Source organism: Eucalyptus grandis, chromosome 7 (assembly GCF_016545825.1).
Source record: "Eucalyptus grandis isolate ANBG69807.140 chromosome 7, ASM1654582v1, whole genome shotgun sequence".
Lineage (NCBI taxonomy): Eukaryota > Viridiplantae > Streptophyta > Magnoliopsida > Myrtales > Myrtaceae > Eucalyptus > Eucalyptus grandis.
In genome coordinates, this window is record NC_052618.1 from 27,400,827 (window position 1) to 27,424,408 (window position 23,582).

The following is a 23,582-nucleotide window of genomic DNA, read 5'->3' on the forward strand; positions in this document are numbered from 1 at the left end:
AAGGGAGGACTTATGACTTTTGCAATGTAAGAAACTTCAACGATGTTGTCTCGACATTAGGTGGGGTCCGATCTCTGCGGCTGGAAGCTCCCTACCTCTCTCTCTCTCTCTCCCTGACATGTTATCTCAAACGTTGAAGTTGAATTCTTCCAATTGTTTACAACAATAACTGAAAATATATTTAAAACAAGATTATTTATTAAAACCCAGTAGTATTTCTTTTAGTACAATTGGACGGGAGTTGTTGACATTTCCGTGTGTTTTGTGTGTTTGGGGGGGGGGGCGTGCTGATTATGCAAGAGGGCAAGAGTTGAAACTCTTTTCTTCTCATTTCTGGGCTTGTAGTCAAATACTGCAGGCCATATATATACACAGAAGAAGGGGGACGTGCTTTACCTGGGATGCTCTTGTTGATTTTATAGTCGAACCTAGAGAGGAAAACGCAGAAGGAGGAGGAGAAGAAGAAGAAGAAGAAGACAAGAAGGAGATAGAACGAGCAGGTATGGAGGATGCTTTTGAAAGGTCTGGTCATGGAGGTGTTGATGTTGTCAAGGAAGAGAAGAGAGTTGATGATGAAAATTCTGATCATCATGATGGTGGTGGACAGTATAGCAGAGAAGTGGTGCTTGTTCAAGAGGTATGGAATCATGTCTCTTCCTCTCACTCTATTTCTTCAATTTAATTACAACAAATATTCCTTGGTTTTACTATCTCCGATCTGAATTTCTTTCCTGAATCTCATTAAATGCTTGTGTATTTAGTAAAGATAATTCTAATTTTTTCCATTTGTAGTCAAGAGAGTTCATTCTTTTAAGTACTTGATCCTTTTCAAGTGAATCGCTTCTTCTTTTTTGATGTCTTGGCTTCAAGAATGAACCACCACCTATCCGGTAGTGGAGATCTCGTGCTTCGTTCTTTTGTATCCTTCACCTATTTTTAATTTTCATCTTTAGGTCAAAAATAAAATGCCACCAAAAGAAAGCGAAAATTCAAAGCCGTCTTCTCCGAACCAGATGATCTCGTCCCCAAGAAGAAAGGTATGTAAAGAAGTAGAATTTTGCACTGTGCCCGTTCTCTCGATGTTACCTAATAAAATTCACATGAAAAGAAGTATCTTCCCAATATTTGCGTAAAAGTATAGATCTCAATAGTGTGTGCAAGCACAAACTTATAAAGATATTCCAAATTCAAGATATGCAGCTTTGCACTTCCAGAAGTGATGTATATTCTTGATTATCGTTAAGGATTAGTGACGGATTCCTATCATTCGTTTTTGAGTTCCCCTATAAGAGTTTAGTTAACAATTAAATAAAGTTCGACTTGTTTAATCTGGAAACTTTTTTCTCGCATAATCCATAACCACAAAACCTGATATCAGAAATATTATGCTACAAATAGATGGGATTGATGAAAAACGCAGATGGAGATTGAATAAGGGTAGATGCAGACTTGTTTATCTTATGCATTGAACGACTAAAAATAAGGGAGAATTTAATGCATGATACTTCATGGTTCAAAATGTGCCGCAGAGATCATTGACTTGGATCTCTCCTGTATTGAAGATTCGGTCAATATCATTGATCAGTTAATGCTGACCATAATTGCCTGATAAAAATGACGGCTGATGACTTTGATCGCTAGTTGATTCTGTTCACCCCCTAATACAAACAAAATGCTCCGCAACTAGACGATTGCACATTGGACACCACAGAAAATTGATCCAATATCGGTCAATAATTTCCTAATCAAGCTACTGCTGATTGTGAAGTTTTTGTATGGTTTCTGGATATTATTATCACCTGATAATCGATTTGATTTATCTGTATTTACTCTTCGTCATTCATCGGTTGTCATCTTTTTTATATTCACTTGGTGCAGGAAGATCAACATCAGCTTGAATCTGCGAGAGCTGAAATGAGTCAAGTAAGAGAGGAGAACCAGAAACTGAAGATGTATTTGAATCAAATAATGAGAGACTATCGGACACTCCAAATGAAATTCTTCGATGCTGTCAAGCAAGAAGATGACAATAAGAAATCGGCCAATGCCACCAAGGGGAGTTGCCGAGAGATTGATCAGGAATCTGATGAACTTGTCTCTCTCAGCCTAGGAAGAGCAACAAGTGATTCGAAGAAATTATCATTAGAGGATAAGAATAAATCACTTGCCCAAGTGAAAGACAATACTAATGATCATAAGTTTGAAGAAGGCTTGGGCTTCGGACTGGACTACAAGTTGGAACTGTTGACATCTGGAACGACAGAATCGTTGCCGAACCCGAGCCCAGATACGAGTATTGAGGAAGCAAAGGAGGAAGCTGGAGAGACATGGCCGCCAGGCATAGTCAAAAAGACAATGAGAACCAGTTGTGATGATGAAGTCTCCCAGCAAAATCCTGTGAAAAAGGCTAGGGTTTCTGTGAGAGCTAGATGTGACACTCCAACGGTTAGTATCATTTAAATTAATTCATCTCAAGCATATTGGAGGAGAAGAGAAGATAATCAATTTAACTTGTCAAATGTGTAACATCTCATTAATGAAGTCATTATTTAAAAAACTATTAATAGAAAAGCTTCCTAACCATTGCAGATGAACGATGGATGTCAATGGAGAAAATATGGGCAAAAGATCGCGAAAGGAAATCCATGTCCTCGAGCATATTATCGTTGCACTGTTGCGCCATCCTGCCCAGTAAGAAAACAGGTATATGTCAATCCTTTAACCAGCTAGCCATATTGACTATAAGGAGATTTTTTCGCTCAATGATTCCAAATAATTTATTTAAATTGTCCCTTCTGATAGTACTCATATACCATAATTAACCTCACTCGATTGCGAATGGATACATTAGATGAACAACTTATATGAATCGGACACTTAATGGTCACTTTACTAAGTTAAGAAGTCTTAATGTACCTAAAAGCGAAAATGCACCAGCCTATATATAACTAAAATGGTATGAGTTATCATGCATGCATGTACTACAGTAGGCCAACCTACATTAAGACGTGATTAAACTAACTTAGATCATATTAAATTTTTGTGCTTTACACGACCTCACACAAATTAACTCTCTCATATAAAATTTAACACAACTATCTCTCTCTCTCTCTCTGTCCCCACTTCCTCCATAGCATTTTTCTGTGTCTCTGAATGACTGATCAAGGATGGCTTTAAATCTAGCTATAATCTATCAAGATCATTTCATAATCTTATATGAAACATAATCTATTATTTTCCCTATCCTTTCAATCATTTTTTCAACTCATATTAAACTTAAATTATGGCCTAATCATTTAGGTTCAAAGATGTGCCGAGGATATGTCCATCTTGGTCACCACCTACGAGGGCACGCACAACCACCCGCTTCCTATGTCAGCCACCGCCATGGCCTCCACCACCTCCGCGGCTGCCCACATGCTTCTATCCGGCTCATCGACCTCTCAAAACATTAGCAGTCACGGCTCATCGAGCCTCACCATGGCACCCATGGCTGCCAATCTCCAAGGCCTAAGCTTTTACCAATCGGAAGCTTCCAAAGCAAGATCGCCATTCTATTTGCCTACCACATCGTTTGCATCCTCATCCACACCAACCATCACTCTTGATCTCACGTCAAACCCATTATCATCTTCCTCATCATCCTCTCTGTTCAATAGGTTTCCTTTACAATACCCTTCAACAAGGTTCTCTTCCACAAGCCTAAGCTTTAACAATTCCTTCGAGTCTAGTGCCCTTCCCTTGCCTTGGGGGTCCTCAAATGGTGGCCTGATGAACTATAACACCTCTCAACTCTTCAACAAGAACCAAGCCCTAGACCTTGCAAAGCAGGCTCAAGAAAGTTACCATCAGTCCTACACGCAAAAGAACATGTCGAGCCTTCCCCAACAAGCGCTACCGGAATCCATTGCTGCTGCCACAAAGGCGATCACTGCCGATCCGAGCTTCCAATCTGCTTTGGCGGCAGCTCTAAAGTCGATCATCGGTAATGGTGGAGGTGGAAATAGTAACCAGGGAGGCGTTGATCATTTCAGAAATTAGAAGGTGGGATCACTACTCGACCCTTTAGCATTTTGAAGAGGACATTTGAATGCTTCGTGGCCTGCAACTTTTGAAGCTGCTTCTCAGTTTTCAACTCGTTGCCGTGGATTTTGTATACCTGAAAGAACACATTGATCCGCATTTCCTGTTGATAAAAGGAAAGTTTAGTGATTATTCGAATCGAAATTTTGATTGTTGTGTGCAGCTCAACATATAAACAACAATGTTTAAAAAGTTGTGAGTGCATTGGAGAGATCGATGTGCATGATCAAATTTCTATCTACTTTGTCTTATAGATTCAGGCTATCCAGCTTGCGTTGTACATATTTTGCAATCCACATCTTGTCCTGCATGATCTATAAAATGAGTGCATACACGTACTTAAAAATAATTTTCCCCATCAATCATGATATACACGAAGCTAGAGGAAGTTTACCAATACATTTGCAGTCTATATTATTTGCACCACCAAAGTCAATATCTGACATATGCATGTTGTCGACCGAACCACAACCCAGCCTAGCTTACATAACTTAGGAAAATTGTGAGGTTTCTGTTACGTGTGAAACAAAACATAATCATAGGTCCATTTGTTTCACTGAGAATATATAATGAAAATCAATATCAAGTAAAGTGGTTAGTTTTCATTTGTTTACTGATTTAAAAAAAATTAATTTTCTTTTTGCTAGGAGAGGAAATTGTTTTCCCAAATCTAAACTTAATGTTTTTAGTTCATGGATAAAGTTTTTCATAAATCGATTAGTGTTTCGTCATTCAAACGTCGAAACTCAATAAACAATTTCCCGAAAACAATTTTCCTTTAAATAAATGGACCCTTAGAATATTAAGGTTGGTTACAGAGGTTATAGATCAATATATGAAATAATATGATAGATCATAAGCAAATAACTATAGATATAATTCATATTCGACACCCAATGAGAGTTTATTGTGTTATATATTAGCACAGAAGCTTTGTGGATCGGTTTTAATATACCTAGCATGATTCTTTATCTATTAATTTACTACGGTGTAAGGGACTTTCTATTATGTGAATGCATTGATTAAGAAGACACCATAGGCATGCTCACCTAATTACAGCTGATGTTAGGAAGAAAATAGATTGATTAAACCTTCTTTATATCCCGTGATTATCGTGGGAATCGATGGAACTGCACAGCTATCGAGCCATTACTACTTTTGTACGGACTTGTAATCATTGCTTCGACACCGGCTGAGAAATTTACGGTCGAGACGCGTGGGAGTGTAATAAGATAATCTTAGGGTTTGATTTTGAGATTAATTACATTTCTATGAGATGAGATAGACGTGTGAATGATAAGATATTAGGGTTATAATGTTCGTTTGGTTGAGAAGTCAATTTCAAAGATCTTAATCATATTGGAAAGAAGAAAAAGAGGGATCAGAGAAGAAAATGCAGGTGCATTCACTGTTCGTTCTACATTTACTAATTTTAATAGTTATCCTAATTGATTATCTTGTAGGTGTCTCGTAGCGATGAATCTAATGATCTGTGTAAATATTCAATCCTCATTAATCACTAAATATTCAATCCTCATTAATCACTACTCATTTTTGTAATTTCATTTACTCACATGGCTTGTCGGCTCATGATGTCCATTTAGAAATCGCCCTATCCATACAAAAAGTAATTTCTTTGCACATAATTTTCCATATGAGGAGGAACCCAGTTAACTCACATGCCCTTTGATTTTGTCTTCTCCGTTTGGTACATATACTTAGAAAGTATTATGTGAGTAAAAAAATTTTGTCCAAAAAATTTTAAATTTACTATACGACGGTCAATTTAGATTCTTAATATTTTCAATTTGGCCAATTTAGTTCTACATTTTTAAATAATTTGTCAATGTAGCTTTTTTCATCCAATTTTAGCTGTATATCAATGCCTTTGTCAATTTTTGCAATTTTATCAAATAAATTCTCATTTTTTATCCTTTTCTTTTTCCTTTTTTTTTTATTTTTATTATCACTCTTACCCGATTTCCGGTTATAAGCGAGAGTTTTAGGACCCTCTCCTCACCCAAATCTAGCGAGGGCCAGCCAAGGTGTTGAGGCTCTTGATTGTGGCCGTCCACCTCTGCTGGCCATCTTCAAGACTTGGCGACAAGAAAAGGGAATTAGGAAAAAAGGTAAAAGGAAAAGGAAAGGAAAAAAAGAAAGAAAGCAATTTTTTTTAAAAATTACAAAAATATTTCATGTTAGAGCTAGTCATACAACATAGGATGATCGGTGTTGATTAGACTACCACGTTAGCCATTTTCATTCAAAATTAGCTCGAGTGATGATAGTGGAAAATTGTAAAAAGGTTTAGGTTTAATTGATCAAATTAAAAATTTTATGACTGAATTTGTTGTCGTACAATAAGTTAAAGACCGTTTGTATAGTTCCCCCTAAGTGGGTTGGTAGTGACTTGATCTACTGAGTTAATTGAGCCATTTCATTTTCTTTTTTCGGAGTGATACAAGCATTTCAATGGATCTAGTGTTAGCCATAGACCGATGAGTCGCACCAACTTAGATGAAAACGAAATTGTTGACGCAAATAAGGGAAAGTTGAGTCAAATCGTTGACCTGGAAGTACCATCATATATGCGAATTTCAGAAAATTAATGATATCATATTGCATATCTTTTCCATGGAAACAATATCTACCAAGTGCAACATAGATTTAAATTAATGAGACTATATGTAAGTATTAGTCACCTTAATTCATTCAAATGTCTCGCTCATTGTCGCCAACATAGCTAGGATAATATACATGCTTGTGATGGAAAATGGGGGGAATTTCTTCATTAGTCTTAAACTTATTATATGAATGCCAATGGAGTCATGAACTTTCTAATTTTGCCAATTGAGTTTTAAACTTTTGCACGAAATTTCAATAGTATTCATTTGATTAATTTTCGTCAGAAATCGTTGATGCGGCTGTGTGTCACATAGAATATTCGAGAATGACTAGACCACCATGTCTTTTTACAACAAATAAAATGTAGAGAAAGTGCATCCGACTTTATTATATTTTGTGGAGAGTGGTACTATAAATTGATCCAGAAACATTTTGTAAAGCTACACAATCGACCGAATATCTCCTAAGCTGAAGCAACTCTATAGGATGCTGAAATTGCACTGCTGATTGGAAAACCCTACCGAAGAAGTAACACTTCTACAGGAACTCAATCAAAACTGCAAGAATAAGTCATTGAGGAATTGGCATTTCTGAAGAGTAGTCAATCAAAACTACAGTAGTCATTGAGGTATTGGCATTTCTGAAGAATAAGTCATTGAGGAACTCAATCAAAACTACAGTAGTCATTCGATCTGGGTCCAGCATGATCCTGTGAACTTGACCCGTGCGACCCCAGAAGTGACAACACGAATTTGCTGCTGAAGTAGCTGGTAGCTGAGCCGATTGAGGAATTGGCATTTCTGAAGAGTGTCCAGAAATACAAAGAGCACCGGATCCATCTTGATCCCAATGCATCTCAACCATAATGTCTCTAGGATGCTCAGCAGATTCCATTCCGGGAATCCCCGCAAATCGAGCTCCCACTGGGATCTGAACCAACTTGCAGTATAAGAACAAAGGGTTTTGTCAGGCTGATGAAGTAAGTCTTTAGTCAGTTTTCCACAAGTCGATTAGAACTTCAATAGAGGGGCCAATACAGTCTTCTAGTACAAATGGCATTAGGGAATGACTTCATTAACGGTGTAGCCTATACCGTATGGGATTTTCCTCGTAGTTAGTTTCTCACCTGGACTAAGGTTCCAGATGTCAAAGTTGGCGTCATCAAGCTGCGTTCAGCTACAGCATTTTCTAGCTCTGCCTACCATGCATTATTCAGGAAAACTTCCTCAAGTGTCGTCAAAACAAGCTGGACATCTGCTATGCTAAACTCTCCCTGTCTATCTTGGAACTCCGCAAATTATTTTTGTTGAAAGCATCTAAACTGTGTTAGAAAAAGCGAAAAAGGAGTATTATGAGGAAAACAATCTTGATATCTCCATAGAGAAGTTCTTCACCAAAAACAATGTAAAAACTAGCATTTCAAAGATTGGCTGAATCTATACGGTAGTGATGGATTACACTTTAAGATACAAAAGCTAAAAGTTATCAGTTGAATGACAGTGCTCCCATGACAATCTTGGGCAGTTAATTGCTATTTTCAACCAAAAAAAAAGAAGAAGAAGAAGAAAAAAAAAGTACAACAGGCGCAATTGGCAAACCATACACTTGACTGAGGACCAGGAAAATCTTGCCGCTGATAGTGCCGCATAAGATAGAATGGTGTTAACTTTCAAAGGAGGACCAAGTCTAACTTTTCGGTGACAATACAATATCATGCATATGTCAAATGAGATAGAAGTTACAAGAACATCATCCTGCTTGACCAAGAAATGTAGCTGTTTAAACCTCACAGAACTTCCAAATAATCTCCAGCCCTCTCTCCCAATTCTTTTCAACATTTAGACTCCGTTTGTTTCGCTGAAAATAATTTTTGGGAAAACATTTTCTGAATTTTCCGGTGTTCGTTTCATGGAAAATGAATTCCTTAGGGAAAATGTTTTCCATCAAAGGAAAAAAAATCTTCTAAAGTAGGGGAAAATCTTTTCCACTTTTGAAAAGTGGAAAACATTTTCCTCACTTGATCTCTCCTATCTCACACCTTTACAATCCCCATTTCTTCTTTTCTTTTTTTATTCGAATTATTTTTTAATTTTCTTTTTCGTTTTTAATTCAAATTATTTTTAATTTTCTCTTTCTTTTCTTTTTTTTTTTAGTTTTTTTTTTTCTTTTCTTTTCTTTGTTTCCCATTTTCTTCTTTCTTGGCTAGTCGTCGGACTAGACGAACCTCAAGCTCATTGATCTCAAACTCGCGCTCATCGATCTGGCGAATCTCAAGCTTGACACTCGTGCTCGCCAATCTGGGGAGCAGAAAATATTTTCCTTATCGAACACCGGAAAATATTTTCCGAAATATTTTCAGGTTTTAGCCGAACACTAGAAAATATTATCATTTTCTTGGAAAATGACTTTTAGGAAAATATTTTCCGGAAATGACTCATTATCCGCGAAACGAATGGACCCTTAAAAAAGACAATTTTAGAAGCAGATTCGCAAGTTCCATAGAGGAAGTTAGGAGCATGAACTGATTTGATTGAAGCAGGGGAGAGCCCTTTTATATTTGCAAAGAAGGATAGATGCTCTTCACGAGTCAAAAAATCCCAAATGATATCAAACTGCAATCAACAAGTTTCTAGGATAATTACCATACTGCCAAAGCTACCTAGCATAATTATGCTCCTTTTCTGTTTGAACTTGGATGCAAAGGTGACAATCACGGAGAAGAAAGGTTAACCTGAGGACAAACTCTAATGATTTTTCTGATGTTTGACATGCCAACCAAATTTCTGGTTGAGTAACCATACATCAAAGCTGTTAACACAAGAGAGCAATATGACAGTATGCACCTAGTTATTGATACAAAATTTTTGTACGACACCAAAAGAACAAAGTCAAGTAAAAGTTATTACCATCTCCCCTAGTAACTGGGGTGATTCCCGTCAAACAACTTATTATTATAGTCTTTCCAGCGCCACTGGGTCCAAGAAGACAAAACAGCTGATCTTTAGCAAATTTAACCCTCGGCCCCTACAGATAATATAAATGTAATGGCGGTTACCCTATCCAAGCATAAAGCCAGTTACACGGGATACTTGTGGCCAGTGTCATACCTGTCATCTGATAATTTCGTACTGACATGGTACAGCATAAGTTGAGCAATTATTAAAGGAAATAGGCACAGATAGCTAGAAGTGCTTAGTTACCTTAATGGCATGGTAAGTGGATGTCCTTTCGCATTTACAGCAGTCATATTGGCTAATCCGAGGATAAGTCTTCCCAAGGCCATGTATCTGTACTGCAACATTAGGATCAACTAAGCCTTCTTTTGCTCGTGCTTTCACAATACTTTCCTCTTCAAGAACATCTTCGTCATCTGGAGTAACATCCTCCAATGAGGGAACTGGACCAATGCAACTACAAATGCCACCCTCTGTCAAGACAGGAAAGGCTATGTCATAAAACAAGTATAAGGAGGAAGCATGCCTGCACATCAGAAATTTCAAACTTTACCTTCCACCTTTCCCTGTCCAGTGAGCAGGATTTAACAAATAAAGCATTGGCTTCCTCACAACAGATGCATTTGGGATTATATCATCAAAATGGATAGCCAATATAAACCACACAAAAAAGGTTGCTGTGAGCCATATATAGATGTCATTCTTTTAGACAGGAGTAGAAAAAAGAGGTGAATGTGCCTTAGTATGATGTAAGATGAGAAGAAAACAAAGCGAAAACTGCTCAGCAGATATTAAACTGACCGAGTGTTAATGTCAAAGCTTTTAAGCCTCTGAGATACTACATACAATTGATATCACTCATTCTGTGTCGCTTGGTGCGCATTTTGCATGCCCACTCCAGCTAATTCCAGGATCTTCACAGGTGGAAGTTGCATCAGAAAGCAGCACCAGAGCTTCAGCAAGAAGATTAGGTGGAAAGAGTGACCAGATGGTTCTGTAAGCATAACCAAACTTTTGACTGTAGGAAAATCCAAATGCAGTGACATTCTGCGAGAGCCAAAGGCGATGATTCCAAAAATAACTATTCTGCTACAATATCAGTATATCGGGTAGTGAGAATATCTTGCCCGAGTTAGAAAGCCGATAATAAATATAAAGAAACCCACAGTTGTGGACGAAGAGGCCTGGCTAATGAAGGCTGACAACATGAAGGCAAAGCCAATCTAGTAACAGAGAAGACCATGTCAAGATATGAGGCCATGTCCTTTCACTCTGTTGCCTCAAATAAATAGTGCAATATAATGTGGCATAAGACCCATCATACCATATTGAGTTGGAAGAGGAAGAACAACAGGAACACGATAGTGAAGCTGTTATTCAAGAAAAAATAAAAATGAAACATCATCCCAAAGAGGAGTATGAACAATGAAGAAAGAATGGTTATAATAGCCTCCCAAGTGAGCCATTAAAGCCAATATGCAGTGTCATAAAGGCCCATCAAGGTCATTGTCTGCAACAAACAAATAAATGAAAAGTGAAGGTGAATGCTCTATAGGTGCAAAACAATGCTAAGATTCTGTAAGCCCAATAGTGTTCAAAGGCAGGACCTGGTGGAGTTTTAGCTCCTTCTCTGTGATCAAAGAACTGATCTGAATTACAAAGCTAAACATGGCGATTGCAAGGAAGAATGTTGGCCCTGCAATGGCAACTGCGGAGAAAAGCTCAACTGCAAGGTGTGCAAATTCCTTCAGCCCAACAGCCCAACTAAAGTTTGAATCTGCAAAGTGAAATTTCAGGAGCCATAACAAAGAACAGGTCCAATCTCTTCAAGAATAAAAGACTACACATTGAAGCAATGCAAGGATTGGATACCTCCAATAAGAGACTGCGCAATTCCCTGCTCAGCCGCAATCTGAATATGTATATGAAACTTAAAAGTGGGATCCTCAAAGATAATTCACTTTTTAACTGGAGTGGACTTAGTTTGTATGCCATACTGGATGATGCTGATGTTCATTTCCGTTGTTGGGATTGTCGGATTCCCTAAAACCGGATTCGATACTAAATCGAACCCCTAAACTTATGTGGAAGACGAGTCCGGAAAAAACACATGCATCACCGATCTTAAGGCACATCACAGAATTGAACGTACCTTGTTAGCCACAGATTAAACACCGACGCTGATATGAGGAAGAGAAACTGGTCCCGTTCGATCCGATGACGCGAATTTGCCGAGAAGGGAAGAGAGCGTCGGCCGTTTGTTTACTGTTTTTCTTTTTGGAGCGTTTTCGAGGGAGAGAGGGAGGATGGACGTACGTTATGCCAAAAGGTACGTTCCTCCCTCTATTTTCTCCCTTAAATACGTTCCCTCCAAAAGGAAACGTGTCCCTTCATCATATCCTTCCATCCATGGGCCCTAATATTCTGGGCTGGGCTTTTAGGCCTATCATAGGCGGACGGGCCAACTTAGGCTCATCACAATAATAAAAACATCATCTCCCACTTGCACATAGTGGGCCGAACAAGATTTTCTTTACCTCTCTTCAACATTCATACCGGTGAATAATCCGTGCGACCAGCATACTTTGAGAGCTCGTTGCTATATATTTGTTAGGAATATATAGCAGCTCATAATGGGCATCACACTCTGAGTAGATTTAGTATGCAGTACCCTAGATTGATTAATCACATTTATATCTCTCTTGATCTCTTTTAAATATATAATTATATATATATATATTGTATTCACAATTATGATTATCCCAAAGACAGTCATAATTGGTTGACCAATGAATACAAAACTACAATTTGATTCTCCAAATTCGATCTTCCTCTTTTCTTCAAACTCTCAATTTTAGTTCAGCTTACTTTTCTAGAAATGTCCCATTAGATCGAATCAACTCATGACCATTGGCAACATCCTAAGATAACAAATACTAAATAGAAATTTTGAGAATAAGTAAAAGTCATGAGGGCACTAAAAATTGAGGAACTCTTTTCCTCAAGAGTCTCACACGGCATAAAAGTTGAGATCAAACTTTTTGCCACTCTTATTGGTCGTCTCATGCATACGTAGTATGAAATACGTATTACAGTATAAACTTATTTCCCATGGAACGTATGTCTACACCTTTAATACCGTACAGATGATAGTTCAGACATACCCAATGTCTAACTTGAGTTCACATATCTACTCATTCATAAAATTCATTAGAACTCACATCTGGCATCATAGACAGATAAAGTAAAATATGTGGGTTATTTTACTTTCGGACATAGTAAATATTGTGTCTTCATCTTAACACCCAGTTAAGGCGATAAATATATTTTAAGCTTGAGCTCTTGATTATCACCTAGATAATAAGCTTAAAAACCGTCTCATCTCTATTTATCACATAGTAAATAGAGGCGATTATCCGTGTGAGTGGGCCAATCTTATATCTGTCCGACATACTTTCTCAACTTAAAGTAATGCACTGAGTATTAAGATGCATAAATATCAAACAAAGATTCATAGGCATTAATAATGAAAAAACACTAGTTCATAAATGTGAACAACTCAAGGAAATTACAATCTAGTACATCAGACTCTACGCAATCCTAGAGATTTTACATGACCACAAAACACATCTCTAGGTATTGGCTTTGTCATAGGATCTGCTACCATTCTATACGTAGATATGTATTGTAAGTTCACATCTTTTCGTGCAACCATATATTTGACAAAGTTATACTTGGTATCTATATGTTTGGTCTTGCCATGATATTTTGGATCTTTGGTGTACGCTATAGCTGCTTGGCTATCATAGTTAACCAATAATGGATTTGCAGCTATCTCAATAACACCTAAATAATCCAAAAATCTCTTAAGCCAAACTCCTTCTTGTATCACTGCTGATAATGCTACGAACTCAGCTTCCATCGTGGACAAGACTATACACATTTGCTTCTTACTGCTCCATGATATGACGCCATTATTCAGTAAGAAAGCAAATCCAGAGGTAGATTTTCTTTCATCTAAATCTCATCCCCAATTAGCATCTGAATAGCCTTCGAGTCGCAGATCATTTCCTTGGTAATTCAACTTGTAATCAGCAGTTCCTTTCAGATACCTCAGTATTCTCTTAACGGCCTTCCAATGTGCTTGACCTGGGTTGGATTGGTATCTACTCACAATTCCAACTGCAAAACATATGTCAGGTCTTGTACACATCATAGTGTACATCAAGCTCCCAACAACACTAGCATAAGGAACATGTTTCATTTGTTCATTCTCTTGTGGAATCCTTGGACACAGTCTATGGCTCAATCCTTCACCTTTTGCAATAGGAGTGTCTATGGGTTTACAATCTTGCATACGAAATCGTTTAAGAACCTTATTTATATATGTTTCTTGCGAAAGAGATAACGATCTCTTCGGACGATCTCTTGAAATCTTAACTCCAAGAATGTATGTAGCCTCACCCATATCCTTCATCTCAAAGTTGGAAGACAACCGACTCTTGACAATATTAACAAACTCCATATTACTTCCGGCAATTAGTATATCATCAACATATAATGATATAATCACAAATTGATCTTTGGATCTTTTAATATATACACAATGATCCTCATCTATCATTGTAAAGTCATATGCCATTATGGCATTATGAAAACGTATATACCATTGTCTCGATGACTGCTTAAGGCCGTATATCGATCTCAAAAGTCGACATACCTTTCCTTCTTGGCCTTCTTTAATGAAACCAATAGGTTGCTCCATATATATTTCTTCCTCTAATTCTCCATTGAGGAAAGCAGTCTTTACATCCATATGATGTAACTCAAATCCATACTAGCCACTATTGCCAAAACAATGCGAATCGAGGTAAATCTCACTACAAGAGAAAATGTTTCTTCATAATCAATTCATTCCTGTTGATTATACCCCTTCGCCATAAGGCGAGCCTTATGCCTTTCTATCGAGCCATCAGCTTTTTGCTTTATTTTGAGAACCCACTTGTTCCCAATAACTTTGCGTTATTTTGGAAGATCAACCAGTTCCCAAACTTGGTTTGACTTCATTGACTCAATCTCCTCTTCCATTGCATGAATCCATTTTTCCTTACTAGGGCAATTCAGAGCCTCATTAATATTTCTTGGCTCATCCTCATCTTGTGGAGCAATCATAAAAGTTTCCCCTTCAATGTCAAAACGTCGACGGGGAATACTTTGGCGACTTGTTCGCCGTATGGGAGATTGTACACTTTGCACATCATTCCCCATTATGCTCCCACTAGGATTAGATAATGATGATGTCGTCTCATCATGTGGTTGTAATTGAGAATGAGTTGAATTCAATTCATCATTTCTCATATTACTTCCACTTGGACGAACTCCACTAATATCATTATTTTGATCTAAGATTTTAAATATGGAGTAATCTTCCCCTATTTCGCATTTCTTAGGAAATTCATCATCTAAGAATGTGACATCTCGTGATTCAAATTCAGTTATACTCCCACTTTCCTGCTCACCTATGAACACATACCCTTTCGAGTGTTCGGAATATCTTATGAAAATACTCTTCTTTCCTCTAGGACCCAATTTCCCAAACTTGTGAGAGGACTCATGAGTATAGGCAGCACAACCCCATGACTTAAGAAAACTTAAGTCCGATTTTCTACCTGTCCATAACTCATATGGAGTGGAAATAACTGATTTGGAAGGCACTCGGTTAAGTATATAGGCAGCAGTTAACAATGTATCATTCTAAAAAGTGATAGGTAAGTTAGCATGCGCCATTATGGACCTAACTATTTCCAGTGGGGTTCTGTTTCTTCTTTCCGCAATACCATTTTGTTGAGGAGTATATGGAATAGACAACTGTCTTTCTATTCCTTTTTCATCACATAATTTTCTGAACTCATCAGATAAATATTCTCGACCTCGATCGGATCTTAATACTTATATTTTCTTGTCTAATTGATTTTCTACCAAGTTCATAAACCTTTTGAAACAACTCAATGCTTCAGATTTATGAGAAATCAAATAGACATATCTGAATCGAGTATAATCATCTATAAAAGTGATGAAATAAACAGCCCCATGCATTCCTCTCACATTCATTGGACCACAGACGTTAGAATGGATTAAATGCAGAGGAAATTAAGCTCTTTTACCTTTTCCAAATGGTTTCCTTGTCGTTTTCCCTACTAGGCAATGCTTACATATGGGCAAATCGACTTTTTCAATGTTGCCCAACAAGCCATCTTTGGCTAGTCTATTCATACGTTGTTGGCCAATATGATCAAGTCTATCATGCCACACATTCACATCATTATCATATGAATTATGAGACGTGAGAAGGGAATAACAAACATTTGCATTAACATAGTCAATATATAATACAATGAAACCATCTAGAAAATAACCACAACCATAGTAATTTTTATCGAAAAACAAATCCACACCTCTATTATAGAAGTTCATATTAAAACTTAATTTAACCAACAAAACAGACACTAAATTCCGACGAATCTTCGGAGCATACAATACATCATGTAGGAACAAAGTGTGTCCACCATGCATGTTCAGTTAGCAGGTGCCAATTTCTTTCACTTCAGCTCTAGAGTTGTTTCCCACATAGATCCACTTAGTTTCAGTTGGTACTCGTCGAAATTCCACGAAGGATTCTCTATCCTTCGCTACATGGTCTGTCACTCCTGAATCCACAGTCCACAAAGGATTAGACTCAGTTAAGAATACATAACTTGACACAAAAGCAAAGTTCTAAAAAGTACAAGGGGTGTATACCTTCTTTGGCTCACGACAGTCGCGAGCATAGTGACCATTCTTGTTACAATTGTAACACTTTACCCTTGTAAGCTTCTTCATTCGAGGATGCTTTCCTCTTTCATGTTGGTTAAGCTTAGGTTTATTCCCCGAATGACTTGCTTCCTTGCCTTTCCCTTTATCAAACCAGTTAGGACGTTTGCGCTTGGAGCTCGAAGCTCCATGTGATCTAGAACCAGCATGATAGATTTCAGCTTCCGGCTTAGCCACCAAGAGGCGGTCATCTTCCAGCTCAAGATGACACACTGCATCCTCAAAGGTTTTGATATTTTTATTATGGGTTAGGTGCACCTTCATATGCTCCCAACTCTGAGGCAAGGAACGAATTACTGCTTGCACTTGCTATTCATCAGTCAGGACATGGCCAGCATCTTTCAGCTCATTTATCATGTTTGACATCTTTCTAAGATGTTACTTCATGGTCTGACCATGAGGCTTCTTATAAGAGTCAAACCTAATAGTGAGCTGCCTCAGTATGGTCACCGAAGTATGACTAAATCTTGCTGCCAATGCTTCCCACATTTCCTTGGCATTCTCAAAACGCCTGAACTCTCGCATGACGTCATTTTCCATGCTACTCAGCAACGTAATGCGAGCAAGAGAGCTCTTTCTTTTCCAGGCAGTAAATGCTTCCTTATCTCTCTTGTGCTGTGCAGTGTTTCCTTCTTCAGGTTCTATCATGGTCAGGTTAAGAACTTCTAGTGCCTCTTGCTCTTCCAGCACATATTGGATTTTCATGTGCCATATTTCATAGTTATCGCCATTGAGCTTTGCACCTTTGCTCAGCTCGACAACTATGCTATTTGTGGCTGAAGCCATTGATCTGAACACATTAGACATATATGCACGAATTATTAATGCCTATCATTTATGCATTCATTTTGCACAGACTCATCATATTAATGAACAATTTCAAGTAAGATTTCAGAATCAAAAGGTCACATGTTTCCAATCATCCTTCAAAAATCCTAACTTAAAACTATCATTAATATAATTGTCTTATGCAAAATAAATTCTATGAATTTACAAAAAACTTCTATGAATTACCCACAGCAGTTAACACTAACAGAAAGTAAATAATATTTGACATCCAATAGAATAATAATGCTTTCACACAATACAACTAACATATCAGTTGCCGCATCAACAACAATCAGGTAGTAAACATTACATAAGATGTCCACAAAGCACACTAAACAAAGACCAGCCAATACATCTAACACCAAGTCAATACACGAACTGGGAAAGATACTCTTTTGTTCAATTTCTTGATCTTTTCCCTTGTAACAATCCAATAATAATCATCTATAAAATTCATCACAATTTTCCTATATGAAGCGGCTTTGTTGACATCCCATATGCGATTCAACACTCCTTGCTATTCTTGTGGAAAGGTGTTTATAAAAAATCGCACCATCTCAGACTGTGGCATGGGACGACTATTCTATATGACCTTTTGAATTTTCCCGCTGACTTCAATAACGTGATCAATTAAGTCACCACTCTCCCATCGATGATTAGTTAGCTCAGCTATCAATTTAGAAAGCCTTTCCTTTTGCTCATCGGTAATTGCGCGAACAGGTGTGCGCAACCTAAGGGGAGGCATTGTTTCTGCAACAAATGCAGAACAAATAAGGGATTACATATAATCCTCATAGACTTAATTTGGAAAAAGAAACACATTCTTTTCCTTTTTTTTTTGGTCAACGGTCAAAGTCAACGGTCAACGGTAGTCAACGGTCATCAATGGTTAGTCGGGTCGGGCGGGCCGGTCGGACCGGTCTGATCGAATCGGTTGGGCCGGGTCGGACCGATCGACCGGCATGTGCGGCACGCGTGCAGCTGATGTCACGATGACGTCAGCTGGCGTCGACCGCGCACTTCGCATGTGCGCGCATTAGTTGCGCGCGCGGGGGCGACGCACGCACCTTCCCCTGCGAATCGGCGCGTGCAACGCACGCGCCTAAGACGCCGGTTCGTTTCGGCTGCGCGTGGGGGCGCGTCCGGCGGCCTTTGGCGGCGTTCCACCACTCGTCGTGATTGTCTCGATGAGACCTTCCACCCAACGCCATCAGAAATCGATTTTGAGTTACAGAAACTCGAAAAAAAATGGATGAACAGTGCTCGGGTGTCGGGATTTTTTGCCCCGATCGGTGTCGGCCGATTAATTTCACGAAAATTAATAAAAAAATCATCCATAAACATAAAAGGGGTCGGGAAAAACATGGAAAAGGATTGGGAAACAAGAATTACAGCTCTAATACCAATGTTAGGATTGTCGGATTTCCTAAAATCTGATTCGACACTAAATCGAACCCCTAAACTTGTGCGGAAGACGAGCCCGGGAAAAACACATGCATCACTGATCCTAAGGCACATCACAGAATTAAACGTACCTTGTTAGCCACAGATTAAACATCGACGCCAATATGAGGAAGATAAATTGGTCCCGTTCGATCCAATGACGCAAATTTGCCTAGAAGGGAAGAGAGCGTCGGCCATTTGCTTACTGTTTTTCTTTTTGGAGCGTTTTTGAGGGAGAGAGGGAGGAGGGACGTACGTTATGCCAAAAGGTATGTTCCTCCCTCTCTTTTCTCCCTTAAATACGTTCCCTTCAAAAGGAAACGTGTCCCTTCATTATATCCCTCCATCCATGGGCCCTAATATTCTGGGCCGGGCTTTTAGGCCCATTATGGGCGGACGGGCCAACTTAGGCCCATCACAATAATAAAAACATCATCCGTGAAATGCAAAGCTCCAAGGCATACAATTACTATACAACCACGCATCCACTTCCTCAGTCGTTCCAAATGATAGAACCTTCGGATACACAAAATGCACAGTTCGTCATCTCGTCATCTGATCATACAGGTTTTGTACCAAAACACGAATTTTCAATTTCAAAACAAGTATACATGATCACCAAATTGGGAAGGCGCAAATATTACTTCAACATTTCTTTCAAACCAATGTTCTGAGTGCGGGACACCTGGAGTGCCATAACTTGGCACGCCGGGACACTTAAGTGCCATAACTTTAAAATGGTACACTTAAGTGCCATCATCGGAGTAAAATGGGACACTTAAGTGCCACTCCGGCGAAAATCCGGCCAAATGGCTGACGTGGCGATTTTCCGGCGAGCTCGGTCCAAAACGGCGTCGTTTTGCATGTTGACGTGGCGGAGAAAATGCAAAACGACGCTGTTTCAACGTCTACGTGTAAATAATAGTATATAAATTAATTAAATTAGATTTAAAATATTCAAAAATTTTAAAAAAATAAGAAAAATTTAAAAAATTTAAAAAATTAAGAAAATTTTTAAAATTAAGAAAATTTAAAAATTTTAAAAATTAAGAAAATTTTTAAAAATTAAGAAAATTTAAAAATTTTAAAAATTAAGAAAAATTTAAAAATTTAAAAATTTTAAAAATTAAGAAAAATTTAAAAATTTTAAAAATTAAGAAAAATTAGAAAATTAAAAAAAAAATTTAAAAAATAAGAAAATTTAAAAAAAATTTAAAAATTAAGAAAATTTTAAAATTAAGAAAATTTTAAAAATTAAGAAAAATTATAAAAATTTTAAAAAATTAAGAAAAATTATAAAAAAATTATAAAAAAGTTATAAAAAAGGGGGGTGGGAGGCCGAACGGGCGGCTCCCTCACCGCCGCCGACGGCTCCCTCACCGCCGCCACCTCCACCGCCGCCGCCCCCCTTTTTTTAATCTTTTAAGTTTTTAAAATTTTTTAATTTTTTAAAATTTTTTAATTTTTTTAAATTAAAATTTTTAAAATTTTCTTATTTTTAAAATTTTTTTTAATTTTTTAAAATTAAAGTTTTAAAATTAAAATTTTTAAAATTTTCTTATTTTTTTTTTAAAATTTTTTTAAATTAAATTTTTATTTTTTTATTTTTAAAATGTTTTAAAATTAAAATTTTAAAATTTTCTTATTTTTTAAAATTTTTAAAATTAAAATTTTTTTAATTTTTAAAATTTTTAAAATTAAAATTTTTTTAATTTTTAAAATTTTTTAAAATTAAAATTTTTAAAATTTTCTTATTTTTTTAAATTTTTAAATTTTTTAAAATTAAATTTTTTATAATTTACTTTTTTTTAAAAAAATTTAAAAATTTTAAAAATTAAAATTTTTAAAATTTTCTTATTTTTTAATTTTTTTTTAAATTTTTTAAAATTAAAATTTTTAAAATTTTCTTTTTTTTTTAAATTTTTTAAATTTTTAAAATTAAATTTTTTAAATTTTTTTTTTTTAATTTTTATAATTTTTAAAATTAAAATTTTTAAAAGTTCTTTTTTTTTAATTTTAAAATTCTTTTAAAATTAAATTTTTTAAATTTTCTTTTTTTAAATTTTTTAATTTTTTGAAATTGCAATTTTTAAAATTAAAACTTTTAATTTTTTAATTTTTTTAATTTTTATCTTTGATTTGAGCTCCGGCGAGCCACGTAGGCAAATAATAATAATAAAATATCACACGTAGGATTTCCTGAAAGGTCGCATAGGAGGTGGACTAAGTGTCCCATTCGAAAAAAAGTGGCGACTTAAGTGTACACTGTTTTGAAGTTATAACAAGACTTAAGTGTCGGCGTCTTGAGATTATGGCACTTGTGGTGTCTTTCAAACCAATGTTCTCATTAGTCATTACATAACCATCTCTGCCAAGATTAGTTTTGTCCTCCCAGAATGTGTGCCAAAAACATTTGTTTGTCAGAGGATGTGTATACACGGGAAAAAAGAGTACGCTCCCAATAAAATTTTTTTGGCAGACAGCCAAGAACATGGAATGATAATTTTTCATTACCTTGCTTGAAGGGATTGGACGGCCAGGATTATTGGCCATGACGGCACTCACAATGCCCGCAATTCTTGCACTCTTATTTCCACTCCAAACAAAGTCAAAGCATGGGCGTCTCATGAAGAACTTGTCCTCACATGGAGGGATTGGAGGCATAACCAGGGTTTCAGGATCAAACTCATTCCTCAACATGGTCACAGAGCGAAGGCGAGAGTCCCAAGCCTTCTTTCTGCAGAAAAAGATGACGATGAAGAAGAGGGAAGATAAGAGCCTGAGGAAAGTTGACCTCTTGCTCCTCAATGAGAGCCACATGTTCTTCTTCACGAGTGCCCAGAATTGCTGGTAAAACAGTGGCAACCCCGTTTGCACTCCATCCATTGACAACTTCTTTTCTTTTGTGGGTATTGATCTTTAAAGGGAGGGACTAATTTGTTTTGCTGTTCCAAGTGACAGCAACTACCTATAGCTGAGTTTCTTGGGAGGGTCTTTAATTTTTCAACTTCTTTTGTGTACTAAAGCTAATGGTTTGATTCATTAAAACTGCTGATGTTGTCATCGAGTTTAAAACCTGGAGGCCGAAACCAGAGATTCCTGGAAAACTTTTTGATCCGTTGACCCTGGAAAATTTATAATTGCATTTGTGATTGTTACTAGTGGAAGAGAGTACATATTATACTTCAAGAAGAGAAGGTGGCATGGAGGTCTGCATTGGAATGAAGCCATGGTTTTGAATTTAGGCTGCGTTCGTTTCATGGAAAATAACTTCCAGGAAAATATTTTCCGAATTTTCCGGTGTTCGTTTCACGGAAAATCAACAACTCAAGGAAAATATTTTCCATCAACAATAAAATTTACATGCAAATCTATGGAAAATGTTTTCCACTTCTGAAAAGTGGAAAACATTTTCCACAACTTCCTTTGCCTTTTTTTTTTTTTTTTTTTTTCTTTCTTTCCTTTTTATTTTCCTTCCTTAGCTTGGACGGTGGCCGGCCCCAACAGCGGCCGGCGGCCGGGCGACCGGCCGCCGGCGCGGTCGCGAGCCAGCGCGAGCTCCGCCTCGGGCCGGTGCGGCTCCGCCTAGCCCGATCTATGGAAGCTCGGCTCGCCCGAGCTCGGCGAGCTCGAGCCTCACCAGATCGGGCGAGGTGGAGCCTCGCCGCCTTGGGGCGGAGCTCGGCCTCACCAGATCCGGCGAGTTGGGCGGGCCGGGGCCTCGCTCGAGCTCGCCAGGTCCTGCGAGCCGTGAGCTCGCCGGATGCTGGGCGGAGCTCGGGCTCGCCTTGATCGGGAGCCCGAGCTCCGCCGTCGATCCGGCGAGCTCGCGGCTCGCCGACCTCGGCGAGCTCGGGCGAGGCGAGCCCCGCCCATCTCGCCGATCTTCGGCGACCGGACCTTGGTCGGCCAGATCTTGGTCGGCTCACCATCTTCGGGCGTGCGGCGGCGGAGGAAGGAGGAAGGAGGAAGGAGGAAGGAGGAAGAAGGAGGAGCGGCGGCGGAGGAAGGAGGAAGGAGGAGCGGCGGCGGAGGAAGAAGGAGGAGCGGCGGCGGAGGAAGGAGGAAGGAGGAGCGGCGGAGGAAGGAGGAAGGAGGAGGAAGAAGGAGGAGCGGCGGTGGAGGAAGGAGGAGGAAGAAGGAGGAAGGAGAATGAAAAGAAAAGGAAAAAATTAAAAAAATTAAAAAGAAAAAGAAAAAAATTAGTTAACGAACAATGGAAAATGTTTTCCACTCAAAATTTAAGAATTAGCCTAACACCGGAAAAATATAGCCATTTTCCTGGAAAATAACTTCCGGGAAAATATTTTCCATCAATGGTCCATTTTCCGTGAAACAAACGCAGCCTTAGGGCCAATTCTGCAGCTTTTACCAAAAGAAAGGACAGGACACAAAAAAAAAAAAAAAAAATCTAAAACAAGTTGAAGTGGGAAAGTACCCAAAAATTCTAAATTTATTGTATTTATGTCAATTCAATCATAAACTTTTTAAATTATACTAATTGAGTCTTAAACATTTTAATATTTTGCTAATATAGTCCATTTAATCAATTTTGATTAGAAATTGCTGACATGAATGTAAGTCATTTCATATAATACGACTAGCTCTGATGTGGACATAGTTTATAGTTTTTTTTTTTTTTTTTTCAATTTCTTTTCTTTTCTTTCTTTCTTTTGAACTTTAGCCGCGACTTTTTGCTAATATAGTCCATTTAATCAATTTTGATTAGAACTCATTTCATGTAATACGACTAGACATAGTTTATAGTTTTTTTTTTTT

At 37.7% G+C, this 23,582-nt stretch overlaps 1 protein-coding gene and 1 pseudogene across 1 annotated transcript; one reads left to right on the forward strand and one right to left on the reverse strand.

The window, feature by feature from the left end:
* Positions 1–290: 290 nt before the first annotated feature.
* Positions 291–4,294, forward strand: LOC104425964 (WRKY transcription factor 72B). The gene is made up of 5 exons (XM_010038852.3): positions 291–637; positions 954–1,037; positions 1,879–2,445; positions 2,590–2,703; positions 3,301–4,294. Exons 1-5 carry the CDS (start codon positions 503–505, stop codon positions 4,039–4,041), a joined length of 1,641 nt encoding a protein of 546 aa, XP_010037154.1. The 5' UTR covers positions 291–502; the 3' UTR covers positions 4,042–4,294.
* A 2,984-nt stretch (positions 4,295–7,278) lies between these two features.
* LOC104427705 lies at positions 7,279–21,689 on the reverse strand (annotated as a pseudogene).
* Between the last annotated feature and the right edge of the window lie 1,893 nt (positions 21,690–23,582).

Bases quoted from the DNA above. Each gene is read 5' to 3' on its own strand.
- LOC104425964 (XM_010038852.3), top strand. From the start codon at position 503: ATGGAGGATGCTTTTGAAAGGTCTGGTCATGGAGGTGTTGATGTTGTC. The intron at 2,446-2,589 runs GTTAGTATCATT...TAACCATTGCAG, and splicing joins CTAGATGTGACACTCCAACG to ATGAACGATGGATGTCAATG. The intron at 2,704-3,300 runs GTATATGTCAAT...CTAATCATTTAG, and splicing joins CCTGCCCAGTAAGAAAACAG to GTTCAAAGATGTGCCGAGGA.